This window comes from Oncorhynchus nerka, linkage group LG19 (assembly GCF_034236695.1).
Source record: "Oncorhynchus nerka isolate Pitt River linkage group LG19, Oner_Uvic_2.0, whole genome shotgun sequence".
Taxonomy (NCBI): domain Eukaryota; kingdom Metazoa; phylum Chordata; class Actinopteri; order Salmoniformes; family Salmonidae; genus Oncorhynchus; species Oncorhynchus nerka.
Genome location: NC_088414.1, coordinates 22,419,607 through 22,444,632, shown reverse-complemented (window position 1 = coordinate 22,444,632; position 25,026 = coordinate 22,419,607). Strand labels below are relative to the sequence as shown.

General features: G+C 42.7%; 1 protein-coding gene across 1 annotated transcript in view; it reads left to right on the top strand.

The window, feature by feature from the left end:
• Positions 1-25,026, top strand: part of LOC115101184 (endoglin-like) — a 48,673-nt gene that overhangs the window by 5,824 nt on the left and 17,823 nt on the right. Inside the window, exons 3-4 of the mRNA XM_029620472.2 lie at positions 14,474-14,622; positions 23,668-23,787. Of these exons, the coding sequence (XP_029476332.2) occupies positions 14,474-14,622; positions 23,668-23,787 (269 nt within the window). The remainder of the gene's footprint in view (positions 1-14,473; positions 14,623-23,667; positions 23,788-25,026) is intronic.

The window sequence follows — 25,026 nt, the reverse complement described above, 5'->3', positions numbered from 1 at the left end:
TGTGTGCACGCATGAGTGTGCTGGCGTGTTTATGTAGGGGCCACATTGAGGGTTATAGAGAGTCCCTCTGAATATGATGGAAGGCTTTTGATATAATCTTTTCCCATTATTAATACATTGAAAAGTATAAAGTGTGATCAAGGGATAGGCTTTAATTAAAGGCCCTGTAGTGCAAATGTTTGTCATATGACTCCAACAAATCCCAAAGCCATGCTCAGGCGTCTTAACAGTCTGTACTTATCTTCCTGAGGGAATATTATCAAGCTTGTTGACAGCTTTCCACTCTCACACTATTTCATTACTCTTAGAGGACGAAAAATAAAACTTGGCACTGCAAAGCAGCACAATCTTTCTGTCTTTGCTCCAGACTCTACCTAACTCCACCTCTTCAACTTCTCAAACGTGTCGAAAAGTATCAGAACCTTCATAGCTACGCTATCTATGATGCGACGATCCCAAAGTGGGCTCGTTAATATTTTCTGGGAAATCAGTGGAGAAAAACGGTTGGTTCTATGAGCAACATATGCTGTGCAAAGCGACATCAATCTTGAATGATTGGAAGCACCCAGTGTGCAATGCGTCTCTGCCGCTTCCATCTGCTCGGTGGAATGGAGTTAGCACAGCGACCACTAAATTAGTCTTTCCCTCCAAAAGCCACGTTTGCTAATTAATGCCTGGAAGATGAATAGACTCTCACTATAGAGCAAATTCACAATGTCTCGCCGTTTAGTGATAAATTCATTTGTTCACACTGCGACCAACCTGAAGACTGAGAGCTAATAGAGTGTTTATGGAACACCTTGTCAATTTGAAGGAAGAGGCAACCAAAGCAACGAAACGGAAACATTGCACACGCTTATGCTGCCTGGAATATGACAGATATATGTTTCTCTATGTGTGTGTCTGTGAGAGAGCGAGAGAGCGATATAGAGAGAGCCTGTAGTGTATCAATGGGGAACGGCAATTTAATTAACATTCGTCATATCTAAAGTTCCTAGCATCACCATTCTAGGAAAGAACTGCTAGTATAGTGAATGACAAGAGCACACTAAGTTTTTCGACATCAAAGCATCAGATTGCCTTTGGAACAGCAGACAGACAGACAAACCATAAAGATTAATTGAGAGACAGCTCTCAAGCGTCTAAGAAATACATGAGTGTGTGTGTGTGGGTGAGCCATAGGCCCTCCATGGATTTGTTGTACTACTTCTGACTTGAGGAGATATCTGACAAGAGGTGTAAACAGAGCCAATTATATATGAAAACACGCTGTCTACAGACCAGCTTTCACATACTCAATGCCAGTGGTGTAAAAATACTTGAAAGTACTACTTAAGTATTTTGGGGGGGTATCTGTACTTTAATAAACTATTTATAATTTTTCACAACTTTTACTTCACTACATTCCTAAAGAAAATGATGTACTTTCTACTCCATACATTTTCCCTGACACCCAAAAGTACTCGTTACATTTTGAATGCTTAGCAGGAAAATGGTCTAATTCACACACTTATCAAGAAAACATTCCTGGTCATCCCTACTGCCTTTGATCTGGCGGACTCACTAAACACAAGCTTCGTTTGTAAATTATGTCTGAGTGTTGGAGTGTGCACCTGACTATACGTAAATTAAAAAAATAAGACAATGGTGCTGTCTGGTTTGCTTAATATAAGGAATTTGAATTGATTTACACTTTTACTTTTGATACATGAGTATATTTTAGGAATTACATTTACTTTTGAATCTTAAGTACATTTAAAACCAAATACTTTTTGAATTTTACTCAAGTAGGGTTTTACTGGGTGACTTTCACTTTCATGTGAGACATTTTCTATTATGCCATCTTTACTTTTACTCAAGTAAGACAAATCGTGTTCTTTTTCTACCACAGCTCAATTCCATGAACACACCTAAATAACCACACACACACACACACACACACACACACACACACACACACACACACACACACCAGGGCTGTCCCCGATGTTGGTCGACCAAAAGTCGGCTGTTCTTTCAACCCAATTGACTGGTTGAAATTTTACCATTTTACCAGCTTTTCTGGTGCTTTAAGAACACTGTTTGATGAAATAAGACACAAATGACTCGAGGGAGCCAGAGATCCAGAAAAAATATATAAAAAAAAACTTACCTGACCATCCTCCTCCTGCTCTTATTGGCTTTCGCAGATTCTGGCTTTACTCTGCTGAAGTTGCCGGTCATAGGCTACATGAGGAATCGGCAACATTTTCGGCAATGCCAGTTTATCTTATCATTTCTACCGATATGCGTGCCAGTTATGGTTTTCATGTGTAAATTTTCATGGAACAGTTTAATTTAATTTATAATAATAATAATATCTCAAAATCATTGTCATTGTGGTTAATCCTAATTATATCCAAATCTAAAGGAAAATTATACAAACCTAAAAGATAGTTGGCAATACAAGTTATGTAAAAACCGCCTATAAAACCAACAAATGAAAACATTGCAGCCTGCAGATAGAAAATATCCTGATAAAAATAAATATCCTATTAATCAAATTGGCTACACATGGCCTTGTCTGCAGCGAACTTGAAACATTGTATCAACTATTACCTTGAGTCAGCCTGAAGCTCCCTCTAGCAAACTTGCAACATTGCTAAAAATATTCTGGGCCCTCAGAGTTTCCGGTGCCAGTGAGCTTGGGACAGACGCAGCTGTAGGCTATTTGCACGTGATAAAAACTAATCAGGTAGGCCTATTTCATGACGCTTCCACTGGATCAGAGCATAACATTTTCCCTTTCACGCTGAGTGGTCAAACGGGAGAGACCTGGAAAGATTTTTCAAATACATTGAGGAACTATTTGTGGTGCGTTAAGTAAATCAGAAATACTATCAGATTCCCAAATGGGCACATTTATATTCCTACATTTGCACGCAGGCCAGTTAGCCAACAGGCCTACTTCTATCCGTAATCAGGTGCGCGTCCTTACTCAAGATTGAAAGGAGCGATCTAAACAAAGACAATGACTAAATTGACAAAACCCGTAAATGGAATAAAATAAACCAAAACTCACAAGTGTAACATAGGTTGTGCGCTCTGCAAACAACGTGTCCACTCCGACTGTGAGAATGACAAAAGACTGTAATAATAATATATTGAATGCATTAACAGAAATGACCGTAACCAAACAAAGATTGTATATTCGAAATGATAGGAATTAATGGTAACTGTACTACTGGTGATATATGGGAATCAGGAATAGGTAGACACTAACAATCAAACGCAAACAATGAATTGGCGAGAGAGAGCGAATTCTGGAGAGATACATGCATTGTGAATTTAGCCACACTTCTTGGACTGTGCCATCCCCGCGGCCTCCTCCGTGCATTAGTCTCAGCCTCCGCAATGGATTAGTTCACATTAGTTCACAAGACATGTGTTTCGTCTGCCATAAAAAAAATCATTAATAAATAATAAAAAATATATACAGTGCCTTCGGAAAGTATTCAGACCCCTTGACTTTTTCCACATTTTATTACGTTGCAGCCTTATTCTTAAATGGATTAAATAGTCCCCCCCCCCCCATCAAGCTGCATACAATACCCAATAATGACAAAGCAAAAACTGTTTTTTAGAAAAGTAAGCAAATTTATTCAAAATAAAAAACAGAAATATCACATAAGACTTGTTTATTGTTTACTCCATGTGTAACTCTGTGTTGTTGTCTGTTCACACTGCTATGCTTTATCTTGGCCAGGTCGTAGTTGTAAATGAGAACTTGTTCTCAACTAGCCTACCTGGTTAAATAAAGGTGAAATAAACTAAAAATAAATCAAATAAAAAAAGTTTCAAACTGCCTCTGGAAGCAACGTCAGCACAATAACTGTTCGTTGGGAGTTTCATGAAATGGGTTTCCATGGCCGAGCAGCCGCACACAAGCCTAAGATCACCATGTGCAATGCCAAGTGTCGGCTTGAGTGGTGTAAAGCTTGCCGCCATTGGACTCTGGAGCAGTAAAAATGCTTTCTTGGGCGTGATGAATCACGCTACACCATTTGGTGGATGCCAGGAGAATGCTACCTGCACGAATGCATATTGCCAACTGTAAAGTTTGGTAGAGGAGGAATGGGGCTGTCTGGGGCTGTTTTTCATGGTTCGGGCTAGACTCCTTAGTTCCAGTGAAGGGAAATCTTAACGCTATAGCATACAATGAAATTCTAGATGATTCTGTGTTTCCAACTTTGTGGCAAAATTTTTGGGAAGGCCCTTTCCTGTTTCAGCATGACAATGCCCCCTTGCACAAAGCGAGGTCCATACGAAATGGCTTGTTGAGATCAGTGTGGAAGAACTTGACTGGCCTGCACAGAGCCCTGACATCAACTCCATCGAACACCTTTGGAATGAATTGGAACACCGACTGCGAGCCAGGCCTAATCGCCCAACATCAGTGCGCGACCTCACTAATGCTCGTGGCTGAATGTGAGCAAGTCCCCGCAGCAATGTTCCAACATCTAGTGGAAAGCCTTCCCAGAATAGTGGAGGCTGTTATAGCAGCAAAGGGGGGGAACTACTCCATATGAATAACCATGATTTTGGAATGAGATGTTCGACGAGCAGGTGTCAAAATACCTTGGCTATGTAGTATATATACAGTATTTTTATTTGCTACTGCTCGACAACTCCTGACATTTAATCCTAGTAAAAATTCCCTGACTTAGGTCAGTTAGGATCACCACATTATTTTAAGAATGGGAAATGTCAAAATAATATTAGAGAGAATTATTTCATTCAACTTTTCTTTCTTTCATCACGTTCCCAGTGGGTCAGACGTTTACACACACTAACTTAGTATTTGGTAGCATTGCCTTTAAATTGTTTAACTTGTGTTAAATGTTTTGGGTAGCCTTCCACAAGCTTCCCACAATAAGTTGGGTGAATTTTGGCCCATTCCTCCTGACATAGCTGGTGTAACTGAGTCAGGTTTGTAGGCCTGCTTGCTCGCACACACCTTTTCAGTTTTGCCCACACATTTTCTATAGGATTGAGGTCAGGGCTTTGTGATGGCCACTCCAATACCTTGACTTTGTTGTCCTTAAGCCATTTTGCCACAACTTTGGATGTATGCTTGGGGTCATTGTCCATTTGGAAGACCCATTTGCGACCAAGATTTAACTTCCTGACTGATGACTTGAGATGTTGCTTCAATACATCCACATAATTTTCCGTCCTCATGATGCCATCTATTTTGTGAAGTGCACCAGTCCCTCCTGCAGCAAAGCAACCCCACAACATGATGCTGCAACCCCCGTGCTTCACAGTTGGGATGGTGTTCTTCGGCTTGCAAGCCTCCCCTTTTTCCCTCCAAACATAACAATGGTCATTATGGCCAAACAGTTCTGTATTTGTTTCATCAGACCAGAGGACATCTCCAAAAAGTACGATCTTTGTCCCCATGTGCAGTTTCAAACCGTAGTCAGGTTTTTTCATGGCGGTTTTGGAGCAGTGGCTTCTTCGTTGCTGAGCGGCTTTTCAGGTTATGTCGATGTAGGACTCGTTTTACTGTGGATATAGACACTTTTGTACCTGTTTCCTCCAGCATCTTCACAAGGTCCGTTGCTGTTGTTCTGGGATTGATTTGCACTTTTCGCACCAAAATACGTTCATCTCTAGGAGACAGAAAGCGTCTCCTTCCTGAGCTGTATGACGGCTGCGTGGTCCCATGTTGTTTATACTTGCGTACTATTGTTTGTACAGATGAACGTGGTACCTTCAGGCGTTTGGAAATTGCTCCCAAGGATGAACCAGACTTGTGGAGGTCTACAAAAGGTCTTGGCTGATTTCTTTTGATTTTCCCATGATATCAAGCAAAGAGGCACTGAGTTTGAAGGTAGGCCTTGAAATTCATCCACAGGTACACCTCCTCTGAAATTGTGTCAATTAGCCTAACAGAAGCTTCTAAAGCCATGACACAAATTTCTGCAATTTTCAAAGCTGTTTAAAGGCACAGTCAACTTAGTGTATGTAAACTTCTGACCCACTGGAATTGTGATACAGTGAATTATAAGTGAAATAATGTAATGTCTGTAAACAATTGTTGGAAAAATTACTTGTATCAGGCACAAAGTAGATGTCTTAACCGACTTGCCAAAACTATAGTTTGTGAACAAGACATTTGTGTAGTTGTTGAAAAACTAGTTTTAATGACTCCATCTTAAGTGTATGTAAACTTCTGACTTCAACTGTACACAACCTCCCTCTACTACCACATACACAACCTCCCCCCACTATCACATACACAACCTCCCCCCACTATCACATACACAACCTGCCCCCACTGCCACTGCCACATACATAACCTCCCTCTACTACCACATACACAACCTCCCCCCACTACCACATACACAACCTCCCCCACTATCACATACACAACCTCCCCCCACTATCACATACACAACCTCCCCCACTATCACATACACCACCTCCCCCCACTACCACATACACAACCTCCCCCACTATCACATACACAACCTCCCCCACTACCACATACACAACCTCCCCCACTATCACATACACAACCTCCCCCACTATCACATACACAACCTCCCCCCACTGCCACTACCACATACACAAACTCCCTCTACAACCACATACACAACCTCCCCCCACTGCCACTGCCACATACACGACCTCCCACCACTGCCACATACACAACCTCCCCCACTACCACATACACAACCCCCCACTACCACATACACAACGCCCCCACTACTAAATCAAATCAAATCAAATTGATTTAAATAGCCCTTCTTATATCAGCTGATATCTCAAAGTGCTGTACAGAAACCCAGCCTAAAACCCCAAACAGCAAGCAATTCAGGTGTAGAAGCACACAACGTCCCCTACGACCACATACACAACCTCCCCCACTACCACATACACAACCTCCCCACTACCACATACACAACCTCCCCCCACTACCACATACACAACCTCCCCCACTACCACATACACAACCTCCCCCCACACACATTAGTAATAAAAGTGATAGTGATAATTAGGGACTTTTTTTGTAGACTGTGGGGATTTTGTTGGCGTGGGGAGAGAGGAGGAGAGGTGAGACACAGTGTTGTGCAGTGTAGGGGTGAGAGGCCAGGGGACACTGCGGGCCCCTGCAGAACGCTGATAAGAGCTTGTTTATCAGGCACAAAGTAGATGTCTTAACCGACTTGCCAAAACTATAGTTTGTGAACAAGACATTTGTGTAGTTGTTGAAAAACTAGTTTTAATGACTCCATCTTAAGTGTATGTAAACTTCTGACTTCAACTGTACACAACCTCCCTCTACTACCACATACACAACCTCCCCCCACTATCACATACACAACCTCCCCCCACTATCACATACACAACCTGCCCCCACTGCCACTGCCACATACATAACCTCCCTCTACTACCACATACACAACCTCCCCCACTACCACATACACAACCTCCCCCACTATCACATACACAACCTCCCCCACTATCACATACACAACCTCCCCCACTATCACATACACAACCTCCCCCCACTGCCACTACCACATACACAAACTCCCTCTACTACCACATACACAACCTCCCCCACTGCCACTGCCACATACACGACCTCCCACCACTGCCACATACACAACCTCCCCCACTACCACATACACAACCCCCCCCACTACCACATACACAACGCCCCCCACTACTAAATCAAATCAAATCAAATTGATTTAAATAGCCCTTCTTATATCAGCTGATATCTCAAAGTGCTGTACAGAAACCCAGCCTAAAACCCCAAACAGCAAGCAATTCAGGTGTAGAAGCACACAACGTCCCCCTACGACCACATACACAACCTCCCCCACTACCACATACACAACCTCCCCCACTACCACATACACAACCTCCCCCACTACCACATACACAACCTCCCCCACTACCACATACACAACCTCCCCCCACACACATTAGTAATAAAAGTGATAGTGATAATTAGGGACTTTTTTTGTAGACTGTGGGGATTTTGTTGGCGTGGGGAGAGAGGAGGAGAGGTGAGACACAGTGTTGTGCAGTGTAGGGGTGAGAGGCCAGGGGACACTGCGGGCCCCTGCAGAACGCTGATAAGAGCTTGTTTACCTTCCTGTGGATGGTCAAGCCTCAGTCTGCGGCCGCAGAAACACCAGGACAATAGGTGTGTGGAGCTGGAAAGGCTGGGGCAGGCCAGACCCCCCCCCCCCGTGTGCTCCGACCACCCCCCTACCTCTCCCCTTCACCATCATGGCTCCTCCGACCCGGGACGCAAACAGTTTACTCTGCCTCAGTGAGACAGTTGCCCCAGACACTGCTCTGTGTTTGCCAGGGTTTACCCTAGATTTACAGATAAGGTGGGGTTTAGATGTGATGCAGACACCATTTTTGGAACCAGTTGAAATACATTTTATACAGAACAATTGATTCATGCCAGGGCAATACATTATTTTGTCATTTTTAACATATATTATGGCATGTAATATGCTTTAGTTGATTGGTAACTTATCATCATGGTACTTTTGATGCAGTAATATACAGCAATTAGTTAATTGGAGAGCCAAGCCACTCATCTTGATGACAGCTCCAGAACTTTGTGCATAAGGGTGTAAGTGGGGAAAAAAGTTACCAACAGACCACATTTCGTTTTGAACATTGAACTGTTGACAAAATAGATTAGATGGGAATTGCTTCCAAAGATGTGGTAAATAGTGAGCCTAGATAAAATGGAAGAAAAAGTGTTTCCTCCTAATTATTTTTTTGGCAGGAAAGGGGTTGTAGTGAGAGTAGTAAAGGACTACTGCTAGACTAAAATAGAAACAGTTGTCATCAATGTGTAAGATTTCTTGTTAGGGTCCTGTTGTAGGTGACAGACTTTTGGCAGACTACTGTATTCATGAATTGCAATCAAATAAAATAACTCTGTTGATTCCCCAAATCAAATTATCATGTCTAAATTAAAAAGTGAATAACCTATCTCAAATAAAGGTGAATGTAGGATAGTACAAGTCCAAACTGCTTCATCTGCGTTTCCTGTCCCTCCCTGTCAAAGTGAATAGTGGTTTGATCTTTTGACTCTGTGAGGAGACTCAATAAAGGAAGTCAGTGTTTCCAGGATGTGGCTTGTTGCAGGCAGGGTCAACAATGCCTCTCTTGAATATATAACCTTTAATGTCAGAGTTGTGTGGGTTTTTATTTCCAGCCAAGGTCCTCTTTCTGCTGAGTCGGGAGATCCACCCTACAGAATACTGACGATGAACCTTTCACCCCCCAAACAAGAACTGGTAGTCCGATCCAAGTCAGATGAGGCTGATGAAGTCATGCGTTTAGTATTTCTGCTTTCTGGCAGTTTTTTCTAGGAAGGAGCCGTGCTGGCTTTTTCTGCTACAGGATGTTTTTGTTCTTAATACACCTACAATATGCCTTGAAGAGTTGCAAAAAACGTTTACAGGATTGCTAATCAAAAATAACCATTTTTTTGCTGTTTAGTTGTTAACTACGTCAGTGACATCTGTAGATATTAAACATTTATCACAATGTTAGGTATAAACGTTAATATTAAACAAACTATTTCTGTCCCAAAAAATAAACAGTGGTCTACTGTCCTAAGGAGACATACACTCACAGCCACAGATGGTAGACTTGGAAGGTACCAAGTTGAGTCAGAGGGATATCTCCCCCTCCTAACTCGAGCTCCCGCACCACCCACCGTAGTCCGCCCCTGCATCAGACAGGAGACACATGCCTGATTGAGCATTTTCTTTGGCCCAACATCAGGTTTGGGAGTTAACCAGAACAATGAGACAAGAAGGGACAGTCCAGAGATAGACACTGACAGGAAAATAAAGTACAAGGGAGGAGGAGAGGTATGAATGGCAGATTCAGCAACATGGCCAGACACGTTTCAAGCCAAGGACTTCCATACTCAGATAAACACTGTGATACAACACTGTGAAGCATGAGGCTCATCATCATTTCCTATACATCCTCTATCATCTAGAATCATTATGATGGATTCCTTCAAAATCCCCCTGACTCCCCCTCACATCTATATGGGAATCACCACCATCGTGGAAAAGAAAATTGGAGGCGCTGCTGATAAAAATAGATAAAGACAGAGGAGGAATGGAACGGCGCTTCTCTATAGCTCATTTAACAGCAAACCGCTTAATGAGGCAGTTGGCATTTCCGGGTCAGGCAGAGGGGTCAGTGTGACTATGGTTATATCCTTAGTGATCGGTAAATAGGATTAGGGGAGTATCGGTGTGTGCGTCTCTGTGTGTGTGTGTGTCTGTGTGTGTGCTTTGCAGACACCAGGGGGTGATTTACGCAAAGTAGTCTGCCCCTGCCGACGCAGTCACAGGCTGTTGACTCTGTCACAGTGGAATGAGACGGTGCTTCTTTATGGGAGGTAATCTGGCTGTTGAGTGGACATTAAAGCACAGGGGCAGAATAACAGGAAGTCGGTACTTGACCAGAGCAGAAGAAGAGGGATGATGAGAAAAGACAGGGAGGATCTCTCACTGCACAGTGGGGAAAGAAATAAAGAGTTAATTAACGAAAAGATGAGAGGCTTGAAATAAAGAGCTGTGTGTGTGGTGGGCATTGGCTTGACTTTACTCATACCCCTTTTCTCTCTCCCTTCCCTCCCTCCATCCCTTCCCCTCGTGGTGACGACAATGTCCTCTGCCAGGGCTCTCCGTCATCATCAGGCCAGCCGTCTAAACAGGGCATTTCCTGTTGCCCTCACAAAAGTTGTTGTTTCCTGTTCACCCCCACACCCCCCTTCCCCTCTCTGTCTCTCTATCCTTCCATGGCACTCATCAACCATCAACCCCTCCCCCAAATGCTTTGCACCTTGTAGCTACAGTAGATACGGAAAATCCTGAGTCTTCAGACGTGGGCCCGTATTCAAGAGTCTCGGTATGAGTGCTGATATAGGATTCGTTCTGCCAGTTAGATCATAATGAATAAGGTTATATGGACAGGGTGATCTGATCTTTGATCAGCACTGCTACTCTGTTATGATTGTCTCTTAGGTGTTCATAACAGTTTTGATCTTTTGTAATAACTTCTCAGATGAAACTATTATACCGGTCTAAATAAGAGAATGTAACCAGCTGAAAATTCTCATCAGTTTTCCCAAAGAGGGTTGTCCTCTGCGCAGTAGTATGAAGTACTTAAGTAAAAATACTTTAAAGTTCACTTTTTATATTTCTAACTTTTACATTTACTCCACTACATTCCTAAAGAAAATAATGTACTTTTTACTCTATACTGTACATTTTCCCTGACACCTAAAAGTACATTTCGAATGCTTAGCAGGACATGAAAATTTTTCAATTAATACACTTATCAAGAAAACATCCCTGGTCATCCCTACTGACTCTGATCTGGCGGACTTACTAAACACAAATTCTTAGTTTGTAAATGATATGTGAGTGTTGGAGTGTGCCCCTGGCTATCCGTAAATAGATAAACAAGAAAATGATGCCATCTGGTGTGCTTAATATAAGTAATGTGAACAAATACTTTTAGACTTTTACTCAAGTAGTATTTTACTGGGTGACTTTCACTTTTACTTGATTCATTTTCTATTAAGGTATCTTAGTATGACAATTAGGTACTTTTTCCACCACTGCCTCTGTGCTCAATAATATCATCCCTTTCCATAAATGGTGTCAGTGGTGATATTGTATTCCGTTTAGATGCATGTCTACTGATTGGGATTCAAACTCTCAGACCAGGGTTGTCTCTGTATCAGTCCTATGACACTATCTGAGTCACATCCTATAGGGTCAGGAGACAGACAGTCTGAGGTGGGGGGCATCAGGGCCCCAATCAGATTTCCCATCTCTCACTAGGCTGGGCGGGACTTGGTCCTAGTGATGACTGTTGATTAGGTAGGACACAGCACCTGACCCTGCTCTTCCTGAAGAAGGAGGTGGTTTACTGGTGGGCAATATTTATTGAGCACCAACAGGATACTCCCCCAGGGGACAAAGTAAAAGGAAGAAAAAGAGCAAATACATTATTTCAATGGTTCCCTTCATCTTCTGCCCTGACACACACAGCCTCACATGCAATAAATCAGCTGCCCTTGTGTCTGTGTGACAGAGAGCAGAGGTTGGGGAGGAGACTCCCTGCGGGGGAGTGTGGTGCAGTCAGGGAGTGAGGGATAGTAGGGAGGAGACGAGTGGACTTGATTTAATGTAGCCGTGAGGTCCCAGATAAACTTGACCTATCAGCCGTGCCGATCAGACCGGTAGCCCCTCCCACCCATTTAGCATCCATACTTCTTACTTTATCTCCTGATTAGAAAACACGGCAGCACTGCTTCCAAATGCCCCGCCATGCAACCCTCATCCACTCCCATAGACAGTCACTGAAGCAGGAGTGATGAAGTGCATGTGGAGGAACCAGAGATGAATAGAGCAGGAAAGCAACACCCTCCATAGGCTAGTCTAGGCTGTAGCCAAGAGGCTGATTTAATATGCGTTTCAGATCATGCATTATATTGCTGGTCTTCCGAGCTCTTTGTATGTTGCCTATAATGTGTATGAATATATCTTACTAATGATATAATGTGTTTTAATGTATTTATTGTTGATGCATAAAACATTTCAAGGAAATTCAAAATGCATTATTCATATGGTCATAATAGAGGGTGTTAGCGCTACCAGCTCTCCTTGGTTTTCTCTCTTTATTGTACCTATGTTCTTGTACCTAATGCATTTCACATCGGCAGTTATTTTTATGCAGGGTTGCAAAGCTACAAGTAATTTAACATATTGTCCATGAGTTTCTAGTAGATAGACCATATTGTTCAAGAGAAAATAGCTTAATTTAATCAACAATTTCAATTACCTTTGCAACTCGTCCAACTATTGACTTTTTTTCACAACTGCCACCAGTTTGACACCAAAACATTGACCACAAATACATACTGTCATAGTAAAGCAAGGCAAAAGTAAACATATCGTTCCCCACAAATGATGCAACGCCCCCCTTGGGCCAATCAGTGTACTTTTGTAAATGCCAGATCTCTATGGCTAGAAGCATCATTCAACCATGTTTCGTCAAAATCGGCCAGTGGTGGGCCTCCCGGGTGGCGCAAGGCACTGTTTCCCAGCGTTAGCTGTGCCACCAGAGACTCTGGGTTCGCGCCCAGGCTCTGTCGCAGCCGCCCGCGACACACAATTGGCCTAGCGTCTTCCGGGTTAGGGAGGGCTTGGCCGGTAGGGATATCCTTGTCTCATCGCGCACCAGCGACTCCTGTGGCAGGCCGGGCACAGTGCACGCTAACCAAGGTTGCCAGGTGCACAGTGTTTCCTCTGACACATTGGTGCGGCTGGCTTCCGGGTTGGATGCGCGCTGTGTTAAGAAGCAGTTGCCAAGGTTGCCAGGTGCACAGTGTTTCCTCTGACACATTGGTGCGGCTGGCTTCCGGGTTGGATGCGCGCCGTGTTAAGAAGCAGTGCGGTTGGGTTGTGTTTCGGAGGACGCATGGCTTTCGACCTTCGTCTCTCCCGAGCCCGTACGGGAGTTGTAGCGATAAGATAGTAGCTACTAACAATTGGATACCAAGAAATTGGGGAGAAAAGGGGGTGAAATAAAATAAAAATCGGGCCTGTGGTGTTTGAGATATTGCATGCTGGATATCCCTGAGCATACAGTATGCCACATCACATCACAAACAGATCAAGAGAAAGTGCTACCGTGTGGTAAATATGAATGTTCTTGCATATGTTTGTGTATTGACAGTGTTTGCAACATGTGTACCATATTTTTTACAATACGAATGTCCTTGACTGATTTAGAGGCATTTATCTTCCAGCCACATGAATGTTTATTGGTAAATAGCGGCCATGTTTTTTTTAGGTACTAGATTGGAAAATATTATTTGAGAGAACTTTGTCCATAGACGCCACATATCAAGTTTCGTGCCGACCGGTCATTCGCTGCCAGAAGAGTAGCGTTTTAAGTGTTTTTCACACTATTTGAAATGGTGGAAAATCCATCATGGCGTGTTCCTAGGCAAATTGGTTCCTTGTGCGGAGAGCAACCTATGTACCGAATTTCATGACTAGGTCAAACAGGGTGAGGGCCGTGACCTTTCAAACTTTGCATTTTCATTCTCTTTTTATAGCACCACCATCTGGCAAATCAGTGTAATTTTGTTACTTGAACACTTCCAGCTATATACCCTCCTTTTGAAACCCTATTCGTAAGCATAGGCCTGTTTTACACGTTTAAACATGGCATTTAAGGCTCTAGCCACTTGCCAGGTCATCATTGGCCACAATTGTAAATAAGAATTTGTTCTTAACAGATGTGCCTGGTTAAATAAAGGTTCAATAAAATGTATTGTCCTAGAATGTGTGACCTCTCTACTTTGCTTATCCAGGTTTGCCCCTTGTCTCTCCCCCAGCATCCCAGCAGACGTGTGAGCCAGTGAAGGTTCCTGACAACCAGAATGCCTGGATCAGGGTGAGGGAGATGCCAACAGGCTGCTGGACCAGCTACACCACTAAGGACAGTAAAGAGGTGCACATCCTCAGCCTGCACTTCCTTCCTGGGGTAAGGCAATCTACGTACTGTGTGTATGTACTGAACTACTGTGGAAACCCTCCACTAGAATTAGATGCATCCAGTACACTCATTCTGAATAGTCCAGTACATTGAAAACACAGGTTGATTGATACCAGATGAGCATTAATACACTAGGCTAGTTTACACAAGAGATTGATAAATTAGCTAGTTTTCCCATGTGGCTGAGAGTCAACATAACCGACACCACCTCTGCTCAGCCTGATAAGTACAAACACATGCCAGACATAACATGGAGCCAGGGTCTCCCCTGAGGTGACTAGGGTTCCTTACACTACACAAAGCAGTGTGAAAACACACAACCTCATCCAACAGCCTGCATGGGGAATGGGGCTAAGTGTGTAGAATACAGGTTGATTTCAAAGTTGCACCCCAAATTGCATAACAATATGTAATTCCAATTATAGCCAACTGTCCCAAGATCAGTGCTTCGGAGGAATGTAATCCTACACTGCTATTTCACCCCAGACTAAATTTTCATTCTTTGACAGTGTCTGGTCAGCACGTATTCGTAATTTCTTATCAATGATCTCTCTCTATCACACACAAACACTTTCTCTCATCTCATTGTTTGTCCCTCTTGAGATGCCGTAGCCAGTACACTTCCTCAAAATAGTTTGAATTACTCTTAAGATTACTCAAGAAATCGGTATTTAATTTTGACGTTTTTGCTGAGTTCTTAGTTGCGCAATTTTACATCTAACTAAGATGTTTGGTACAATATTTCTCAAGTGAAAGTCTGTCGTTAAATGACAACTTAATTGAAGATTCGCTACTGTTGACCAATTACCGATGAATGGGCGTAGACATCGGCTACCGAACTTCGACAAGCCTCAAGAAAAAAAATCTGTGCTCGAACAGCTGGAAAAATCCTGCTGAATGCTGTCGCACACCAAAACAAATCAAAAAATGTTGTCATAATATACACTGAAGGTACAAAACATTAGGAACACCTGTTCTTTTCATGTCATTGACTGACCACGTGAATCCAGCTTGATCCCTTATTGATGTCACCTGTTAAATCCACTTCAATCAGTATAAATAAAGGGGAGGAGACAGGTTAAAGAAATATTTTTAAGTCATAAGACAATTTAGACAGGATTGTGTTTGTGTGCCATTCAGTTCATGTATGGGTATGATAAAATATTGAAGTGCCTTTGGACGGGGTATGGTAGTAGGTGCCAGGCACACCGGTTTGAGTGTGTTAAGAACTGCATCGCTGCTAGGTTGTTCACGCTCAACAGTTTCCCAAAGGACATCCAGCCAAGTTGACACAACTGTGGAAAGCATTGGAGTCACCCGGGCCAGCATCCTTGTGGAATACATTTGACACTTTGTAGAGTCCATGCCCTGACTAATTGAGACTATTCTGAGGGCAAACTCAATATTAGGAAGTTATTCCTAATGTTTTGTACACTCAGTCTTTGTGCGAACTGTTTCGACTGGGGCTGCCCAGTCGGAAGCTTTAGACTACGCTGTGTGCTGTGTGTGTGTGGTGGGAGCTAACCTCCCTGACAGCTACTCTAGCAAAGGTGAGATAAATGCGTACACAACAAACCCCTTTCCAAACATATTCTTTGCTGGGTCTTTGGCCCATTTATTAGCAAGCAAAGATCAAACATTTCTTACCGGCAGATGTCAGTGCAGTCGTTTCCATAGTTCATAGTGAATGTGCAAAGAATACAGGCCTATAAACATCAAACCAAATCAGAATGAGCATCTGTACTTTTCACAAAACCAATAAACTGTATGTGTGTGTCCTTCCATTATACAGACTAATTGGTCAGAAGTGGGGTAGAAGAGGCCATCCAGACATGCAAGGTATCTGTTAAACATGGCAAGAATACAGGCCTATTAATATCAAACAAACAAAAACAGGATGAGCATCTGTAAGCTTCAACAATCAGCATGCCATCTTGATAGCAGAATACAGTAGCAAAATGCTCCCAAAAAGCTGAGCTTTGTAGAGATACACATTTGAAGAAACACAAAATAAACGTATATGGTCAAACAGTGTAGATGACAGCTTGCTTACCTTCTCACTCAGGCAATTCTTGTGTTTGCTCAGTTGCTCCACAAAACCTCTTCCAGACAGACGTCAGTCAACTTGTATACTTCAAGTTGGTACTGAAATCGTTAGATAACACCTCCTGAATTGAGGTTTAGTTTGGGGTTTTGCAGAGCATTTCAGTGCACACCTACCTGCATGCACTCCACACAGACAAAAAACAATTCCCTCCATCCTAAACAAGAGTTCACATGATCCCCCCCTCTCTCATTATCACCCATCATCACCCCTGAACACCCCTCACCCCCTGCCAGGATACAACCCTGACCATTCCTCAATGTCCACTAGGCACTGTAAACAACTATGATGGAATATTAGGCCCCCTAAAGAGGAGAGGTGATGACAAAGGTGTTTGTGGAAAGGGAGGGGTCATATAGGAAGTGTGGCTGCCTGGCGGCCTGTGTATGGGTTCAGCCTTGGAGGGGGATGGAGGGATAGAGGACGGAGGGAAGAGGGGGTGGAAGGCAGGAGGGCTGGACATGTCCCATTCAGGCACGAGTGTGAGGGCCTTGGCTCACAGCCGAGACTGGACCGTCGGAGCCGGCTCGGGTTAGGGGAGAGAGACAAAGAGTAACGGGAAGCTGTTATGCACCAGCAAAAGCCTTTAAAAAAAGTTGCTCTCAAGAAGCTCTCTCTCTCAAAAAAGGAAAACAATTGTATCTGGAAAGCACAGGAACAAAAATAGCAAGGGCGAGTGACCAGGGACGGCAATGTGCATTGTTCAAACTAATAAAGTGAAGCGAGAGAGTGATGGAGAAAGTTAGAATAAGGGAGGACAGTTCTTTAATAAAGGCCATTGATTTTTGGTTTAAAGTGAAATTAATGTTTCCCAACTGATTTGCAAGACTAAATCCTGTTGACTCATATTAGTCACAGACACATCCTTGACTCTATTGACTCAAACTGAGTGAATCAGTTGCCCATATCAGACTGGTAAACTGTCAAATAACAGGAAAATTAGTCACACATTTACTGTATATTGTGTGCTTTTCAAGAACTCACCCATTATTTAACAATATGATTAGCAAACAGGATAACAACTCACCTAAGACCCTACTATGTTCAATCAACCCTACTATGTTTAATCAACCCTACTATGTTCAATCAACCCTACTATGTTCAATCAACCCTACTATGTTTAATCAACCCTACTATGTTCAATCAACCCTACTATGTTTAATCAAGCCTACTATGTTTAATCAACCCTACTATGTTTAATCAACCCTACTATGTTCAATCAACCCTACTATGTTCAATCAACCCTACTATGTTTAATCAACCCTACTATGTTCAATCAACCCTACTATGTTTAATCAACCCTACTATGTTTAATCAACCCTACTATGTTCAATCAACCATACTATGTTTAATCGAACGGGAAGTGTATAGTCTAGTTGTCAGAGAAGTACTTAGTCTTCTAAGCTATGGACACTTCACTTGTTGAGGCAACTAGAGGTCAATTTATATCATGAATCCCAAGAAGAAAGAAGACATGTATCTCTCAGCTGACTGATTATTGAGTTATTCTTCAGGGAGTTTTGATGATAAACATTTTCGGACACTGCTAAAAATATTATGCAAGCAGTGTGATTTAATGATAGACAGTTGGGAGGGAAACTGATCATTTTTTTCAGACGTATTACCAGACTCATTGTCCCTACTAGTATCTCACTCACACACACACACACACACACACACACACACACACACACACACACACACACACACACACACACACACACACACACACACACACACACACACACACACACACACACACACACACACACACACACACACACGTCACCCGTGATACAAAGTCAGTGTTTGACGTCCATACATGTTCGACGTCGGGAGACGATGTTGAAACCGGCCACTAGCGGCGACAGTGAGCGCTGTTACCTTAAAACAGTGGTGTAAAGTACTTAAGTAAAAATACTTTGAAGTACTACTTAAGTAGTTTTTTGGGGTATCTCTACTTTACTGTTTAGATTTTTGACAACTTTTACTTGTACTTCACTACATTCTTAAAGTAAATAATGTACTTTAGACTACATACATTTTCCCTGACACCCAAAAGTACTCGTTACATTTTGACAGGAAAATGGTCGAATTCACACACTTATCAAGAGAACATCCCTGGTCATCCCTACTGCTTCTGATCTGGCGGACTCACTAAACACAAATACTTTGTTTGTAAGTGGTGTCTGAGTGTGGGAGTGTGCCCCTGGCTATCTGTAAATAAATAAAAAACAAGAAAACCATGCTGTCTGGTTTGCGGAATATAAGGAATTTGAAATGGTTTATACTTGTACTTGTACTTTTACTTTTACTTTTGATACCTTGGTACATTTTAGCTATTCCATTTGCTTTTGATACTTAAGCACATTTAAAACCCAATACTTTTAGACTTTTACTCAAGTAGTATTTTACTGGGTGACTTTCTCTTTTTCTTGCGTCATTTTCTATTAATGTATCTTTACTTTTACTCAAGTATGATAATTGAGTACTTTTTTCTACCTTCCATCTTTGTGGGCAAAGATGGCAGGTAGTCATAAGCATCTGCCTCAGGTGCCAAAGGTTGCATGTTCAAATCCAGCAATGAAAAGATGATTTTTGTTTTAAGCCTATCCCAAAACTTAACCCTTATCTTAACCATCAGCTTGAATGTCTAACCTTAAGATTTTGGAGTTAATGCCTAAACTTAAAGGAAAATTCCACCCAAAAACTATTTTTGATATTTGGGGTGGCAGGTAGCCTAGTGGTTAGAGCATTGGACTAGTAACCGAAAGGTTGCAAGAGCAAATACCCAAGCTGACAAGGTAAAAATATTTTGTTCTGCCCCTGAACAAGGAAGTTAACCCAGTGTTCCTAGGCTGTCATTGTAAATAAGAATTTGTTCTTAACTGACTTGCCTAGTTAACTAAAGGTAAAATAAAAATACATTTGTCCATTATTGACATAGTCCCAAAATGTGATGTTTTTTGTATTTTGAAAGTTACATATCTTGAAAACTTGATTGCTAACAAGCAAAACATTCTGGGAATATGTCAACAATCAAGTTTTCAAGATATGTAACTTTCAAAATTCAACAATGGAGTAATGAAACAAATACCAAAAATAATTGTTTTTGGGTGGAGTTTTCCTTTAACCCTAACCTTAAAACGTTTGAATGAATGCCTCAACTTAAAACCTAACATTCTTTGAAAGCATCTACCTCTGGTGCCAAAGGTTGCATGTTCAAATTCAGCAATAGAATGTTGATTTTGAGATTTTTGTTTTGAGCCAAACCCAAACATTAACCCTAACCTGCCTGGCATTTCAAATGGCCTGTTGACAGCAGCTATTGTGGTGTGTTGTCTGTGTGTCTATGTGTGTTGAACATGGCCCTTGCAGAGGCCTTGTGTATTATCCCCGTGGTAGGCCTCAGACAATACACTGGTGGTCTCCTCTGACCAGCTCCAAACATCAGGGGTCCGATTATTTCATGTCGGGCCCTCGCCTCAGCCCAGCGTGTCCCTCTCGGAATGCATGCTGTCAGCAGCAGGCAGCAGACAATCAATTTAATAAGAGCGAGCAGATACGAACAAAAGACAGTGTGTTCCTCAGCACACTCATCCACACAAAGAAAAAAGGCCAGCAGCAAAGAAAATCCAGCTCCAAAACAAGCAAGAGATTAGAGATGATTTTTTTGAGAACCGCCACGTCAGGATAACATATAAATAGTTAATTCCCCAAAAGCACCTCTTCAGAACTGTGTTTTAGAGGTATTTAAGTACTTTCCTCCACTTCAGTATTCACAACCGCAAACCTTTTACCTTCCTTTCCTCACTACTGATATACAAAGAAAGTAAATACGAATTCATTTATGATAATGAATTGGCAAGTTCAAAACAGAATATAAATATCCTGTCTTCCTCATCTCTATCTTTGTAAACTTCACTAGCTTATAACGCATTCTTGACTGTGGTCAATATTGCAAGAACATATTTCACTTACCGGAAGTTGAAGCCCAACACTGTTCTCCTGTTGTCTACTGGTCTGCTGGTCACAGATACCTTTAAAAACATGTAGAGGTGTGGATCAGAAAACCAGTTAGTATCTGGTGTGACCACCATTTGCATCATTCAGTGCGACACATCTCCTTCGCATAGAGTTGATCAGGCTGTTGATTGTGGCCCGGTGGAATGTTGTCCCACTCCTCTTCAATGGCTATGCAAAGTTACTGCTCAATGGTTAGTATGTCTGGTGAGAATACAGAACATGGAAGAACTGGGACATTTTCAGTTTCCAGGAATTGTGTACAGATCCTTGAGACATGGGGCTGTGCATTGTCAATTTGAAACATGAGGTGATGGCGGCGGATGAATGGCACGACAATGGGCCTCAGGATCTCGTCACGGTATCTCTGTTTATTCAAATTGCCATTGATAAAATGCAAGAGCACACTTCTCCAGTGTGCCAGTGGCCATTGAAGGTAAGCATTTGCCCACTGAAGTCGGTTACGCCGCTGAACTGCATTCAGGTCAAGACCGAGGTGAGGATGACAAGCACGCAGATGAGCTTCGCTGAGACGATTTCTGACAGTTCTGACAGAAATTCTTTGGTTGTGCAAAACCACAGTTTCATCAGCTGTCTGGGTGGCTGGTCTCAGACGATCCCGCAGGTGAAAAAGCCGGATGTGGAGGTCCTGGGCTTGCGTGGTTACATGTGTACATGTGGTCTGCGGTTGTGAGGCCAGTTGGACGTACTGCCAAATTCTCTAAAACGATGTTGGAGGTGGCTTATGGCCGTTTATTGTCCCCAGCACAAGGTGCACCTGTGTAATGACCATGCTGTTTAATCAGCTTCTTGATATGCCACACCTGTCAGGTGAATGGATTATCTTGGCAAAGAAGAAATGCTCACTAACAGGGATGTAAAAAAAATGTGCACACAACATTTAAGAGAAATAAGCTTTTTGTGTGTATGGACAATTATGAAAAACACTTCACATGTTACATTTATATTTTTGTTCAGTGTAGAATATGCCTCTCTGACCCTCTGTACAGCTGGCTTCCAGCCTGCTGAATCCTGTAGCTGCCTAGTGGAGCTTTTCTTTGTGAGCTAAGCATGTGTCGGGGCCACTGCCACTCAGAAAGAGGCTATTTAATCTCCTCCAGGACCTCTGAAGCAGATAGTGTGCACTACAGGAGGGCATCCATGCACATCCTGTCCTCTCTCTGTCAGGGTTGGGAGTCCACTGTATGGGGCCGGCCAGGTGGACATGTTGACTCTGCTGTCACTGGAGAGGGGAGAATAGATTAGTGGAGTGGATATGGCTAAGCTTCTCCCCTCCACTTCTCCTGGTACCCCAAGCCTCGCACCTCCACTTTTCCTAGTAACCCAAGCCTCTCAACTCCACTCCTCCTGGTACCCCAAGCCTCTCAACTCCACACCTCCTGGTACCCCAAGCCTCTCAAATCCACTCCTCCTGGTACCCCAAGCCTCTCAAATCCACTCCCCCTGGTACCCCAAGCCTCTCACCTCCACTTCTCCTGGTACCCCAAGCCTCACAGCAGGAACTGATGCTGTACTGGGATCACTGGTGTTGGAATGGTGTTGGATTGGATTCACTAATGTTGGATTGGTTCCATGAGCTGGTTCTGCTAGTGTTGTGCTGGTTTGACTGTAGTATTGGACAGGTGTTGCTGTTCCTCTACTACAGACTCCTTGGAGCTTCAGTCGGAACTGTCTGTCTGCCAACACCTGCCACTTGGGGTGAATATGTCACATTTTCATATTGCGCCATAATTCCGCAGTGATTTTTAGTAGATAACTTTCCCAATGCTAGAGAGACTACATAATGTTATGTGTCTTAGATCAGCTGTCTCTATCAAATCACACAAGTGACCTACCATATAGGGAATTCTTTGAATCTTGTCATCTCTGGAATTGAAGAAGTGAAGAAAGTGGTACATAATTTGGCATGCGGCCCATCCTTGTATTTTTCACACGTATTGTGCTGATGTGGTGCCTCTGGAAGGGAACAGAAATGCGCTTTTCTCGATGACTTTCTCTGCGGGAGAGACAGAACACAATAGAAACCCTCGTGTTGAGCTGTCAGGCGACAATTCAATCCCAAGCCTGGTCCCTTCAAACTAAATGAAGGTGTTAGATTACATTTGTGTCTTTCGAATGCCATGTGTTACCCCACCACAGGATCATTACATTGCAGTGTGGAGTCATTGTATTTTGATGATGCCATGCACTGACTCAGTGAAATGTAATAACACTATTGGAGAAGTAGATTTTTCAGCATGGAGAGGTGTGGAGTCCATATACGTGTGAGGGGAATAGAATGGGAACCAGGTTTTGTGTGTGTGCAGTATGTGCTAGTCAGTCAGACACACATGGAAGCAGTAAACCTCATCCTATAATCTGTCATAACGTATATTTAGAATCTATGCCAGCTCACAATTTATCAAGAGACTCTCATAAACAATGACATAATTACCCTTATATAAGGCCTATAAGGTGATTAGATCTTAGAATCCTACAGTAAACATTGCCCTTTCTGTGACCCCAGTGTGATCTCTTACAACAACAAAAAAATTATACTGCTTGATTCTTATTTTGTAATCACAGCAAAGATCCTTTGGGAATTAAAGCCACCACCACTTCCCCTGCAAGCCACATGTTTATGCTATAGCTACTGTACATACCATGCATGGCTCAGTTTTGAATGTACAGCCATTGTTGATGTGGTGGTTAAGTTGATGTGTACTGTACACTCAGATGGATGGTGGGGTGGGTGATTGGGGGTGTGTAAGAATTGTTTTTCTTGCAGTAAAAAATGTGGGGTAAATTGTGATAAACATGATATCATGCTTTTTTTGCATTTACAGTCATCACAAACTTGAATGTATTTTTCTTGAAGTTTAACTTGATTCTTCTGTCCCCTCTAGGCTTCCACCATGTTTGATCTAAACATGACCACTGCCAAGCCAATGCACCTCATCATCACCACAGACTCAGAGCAGGTCATATACTTTCTGAACAATGTTAACGTGGATGTCAGCTTATACGTAAGTATACCATCTCTCCTCATTTAAGTGTTTCCTTTTGCCACTTGTTTCCTTTGGGGTTGTGTATCAGTTAGTGTAAGGGCATTACAGTATGTCAGTGTATGAAAAGTACACAAAAGTTATATGCAAATTATTACTCCAGGATTTACAGTATATCCTAGCCGGGAGAAAAGCATAGATACTGACTTCTATTAGACACCTTAATGCCCAATCACCTACAGAAATAGAGAGGGACTCTCAATAGGTATTGCCTGATAGATAGCTGGCTGCATTGCCTGATACTTCACTAATGGGGGCTTGGCAAGGGCTAGGAGTCTAGCCTGGCAGCTCTCCTGTTCCTGCCAGCTGAGCTGCTCCACTCTACTCTTCCACTCTACTCTGCTCTGGGGGGGGGGAGTAGAGCCTCACTGCCAGGCTCCCTACTTCCATAGTTAACCAGGGGATAAATGCTTTTCTGCAGGCCCAGATGGGCTCTCCAAACCAACCACAGCTGTGCAAGCCCCTGGGACAGTTTGGATGAGCAATTACCCATGTTTGTTGAGTTTCCCAGTACCGAAGAACCTGTGTGTATTTTATATCTGGTACACATGATAAAAATGCTTCAAGTGTGTTGGAGTAGGGAGCAACCTAATAGTCTCTGTCAGACACTGGGGATGTGTAGTGTTATAGTGGAGACATTAGCTTGAGTATTGTATTCAACCTATATACTAGATTTACACACGTCAAGTGAGTTTTTAGAAAGAAAGGACTCCTTCAGAGAGAGATGGTGTGTCTCAAAGGGTTTCGTCTTGTCAACCGAATTTTGAAAATGAAGCAGAAGGGACTGATAGGATGTTGTCTTTTGGAGTTTGACAGTAAATTATAGTGTTATTGATTTTGGATCCCTGCCTGGGACTCAAACCGCAACTTGTCTGTGGGCACCCATTCTCTTGAAACAGAACTCTTGCTTTTTATCACAATGAACACTAGTACCAAGCTGAGTTGAGAGTTCAGACCAAGTCCACAGCCCTAGCCTCCTCCTCTTGATCTCTGCTTCTCACACAAAGGGTCAAATAAATAACATGATCTTTTATGTATTTCGACCCCCTTCTACCCTCTATCCTCTATTTAAACTTTGCCGTATTAAGGTGCTGTTAAAACTCAGTAATCTTCCACGATAAATAGGATGATTCAATGTTTACAATACTGTCAGCAGTCTGTGACAGTAGGATAGCCTATCGTGTCCTGCAGAGAGGGGGA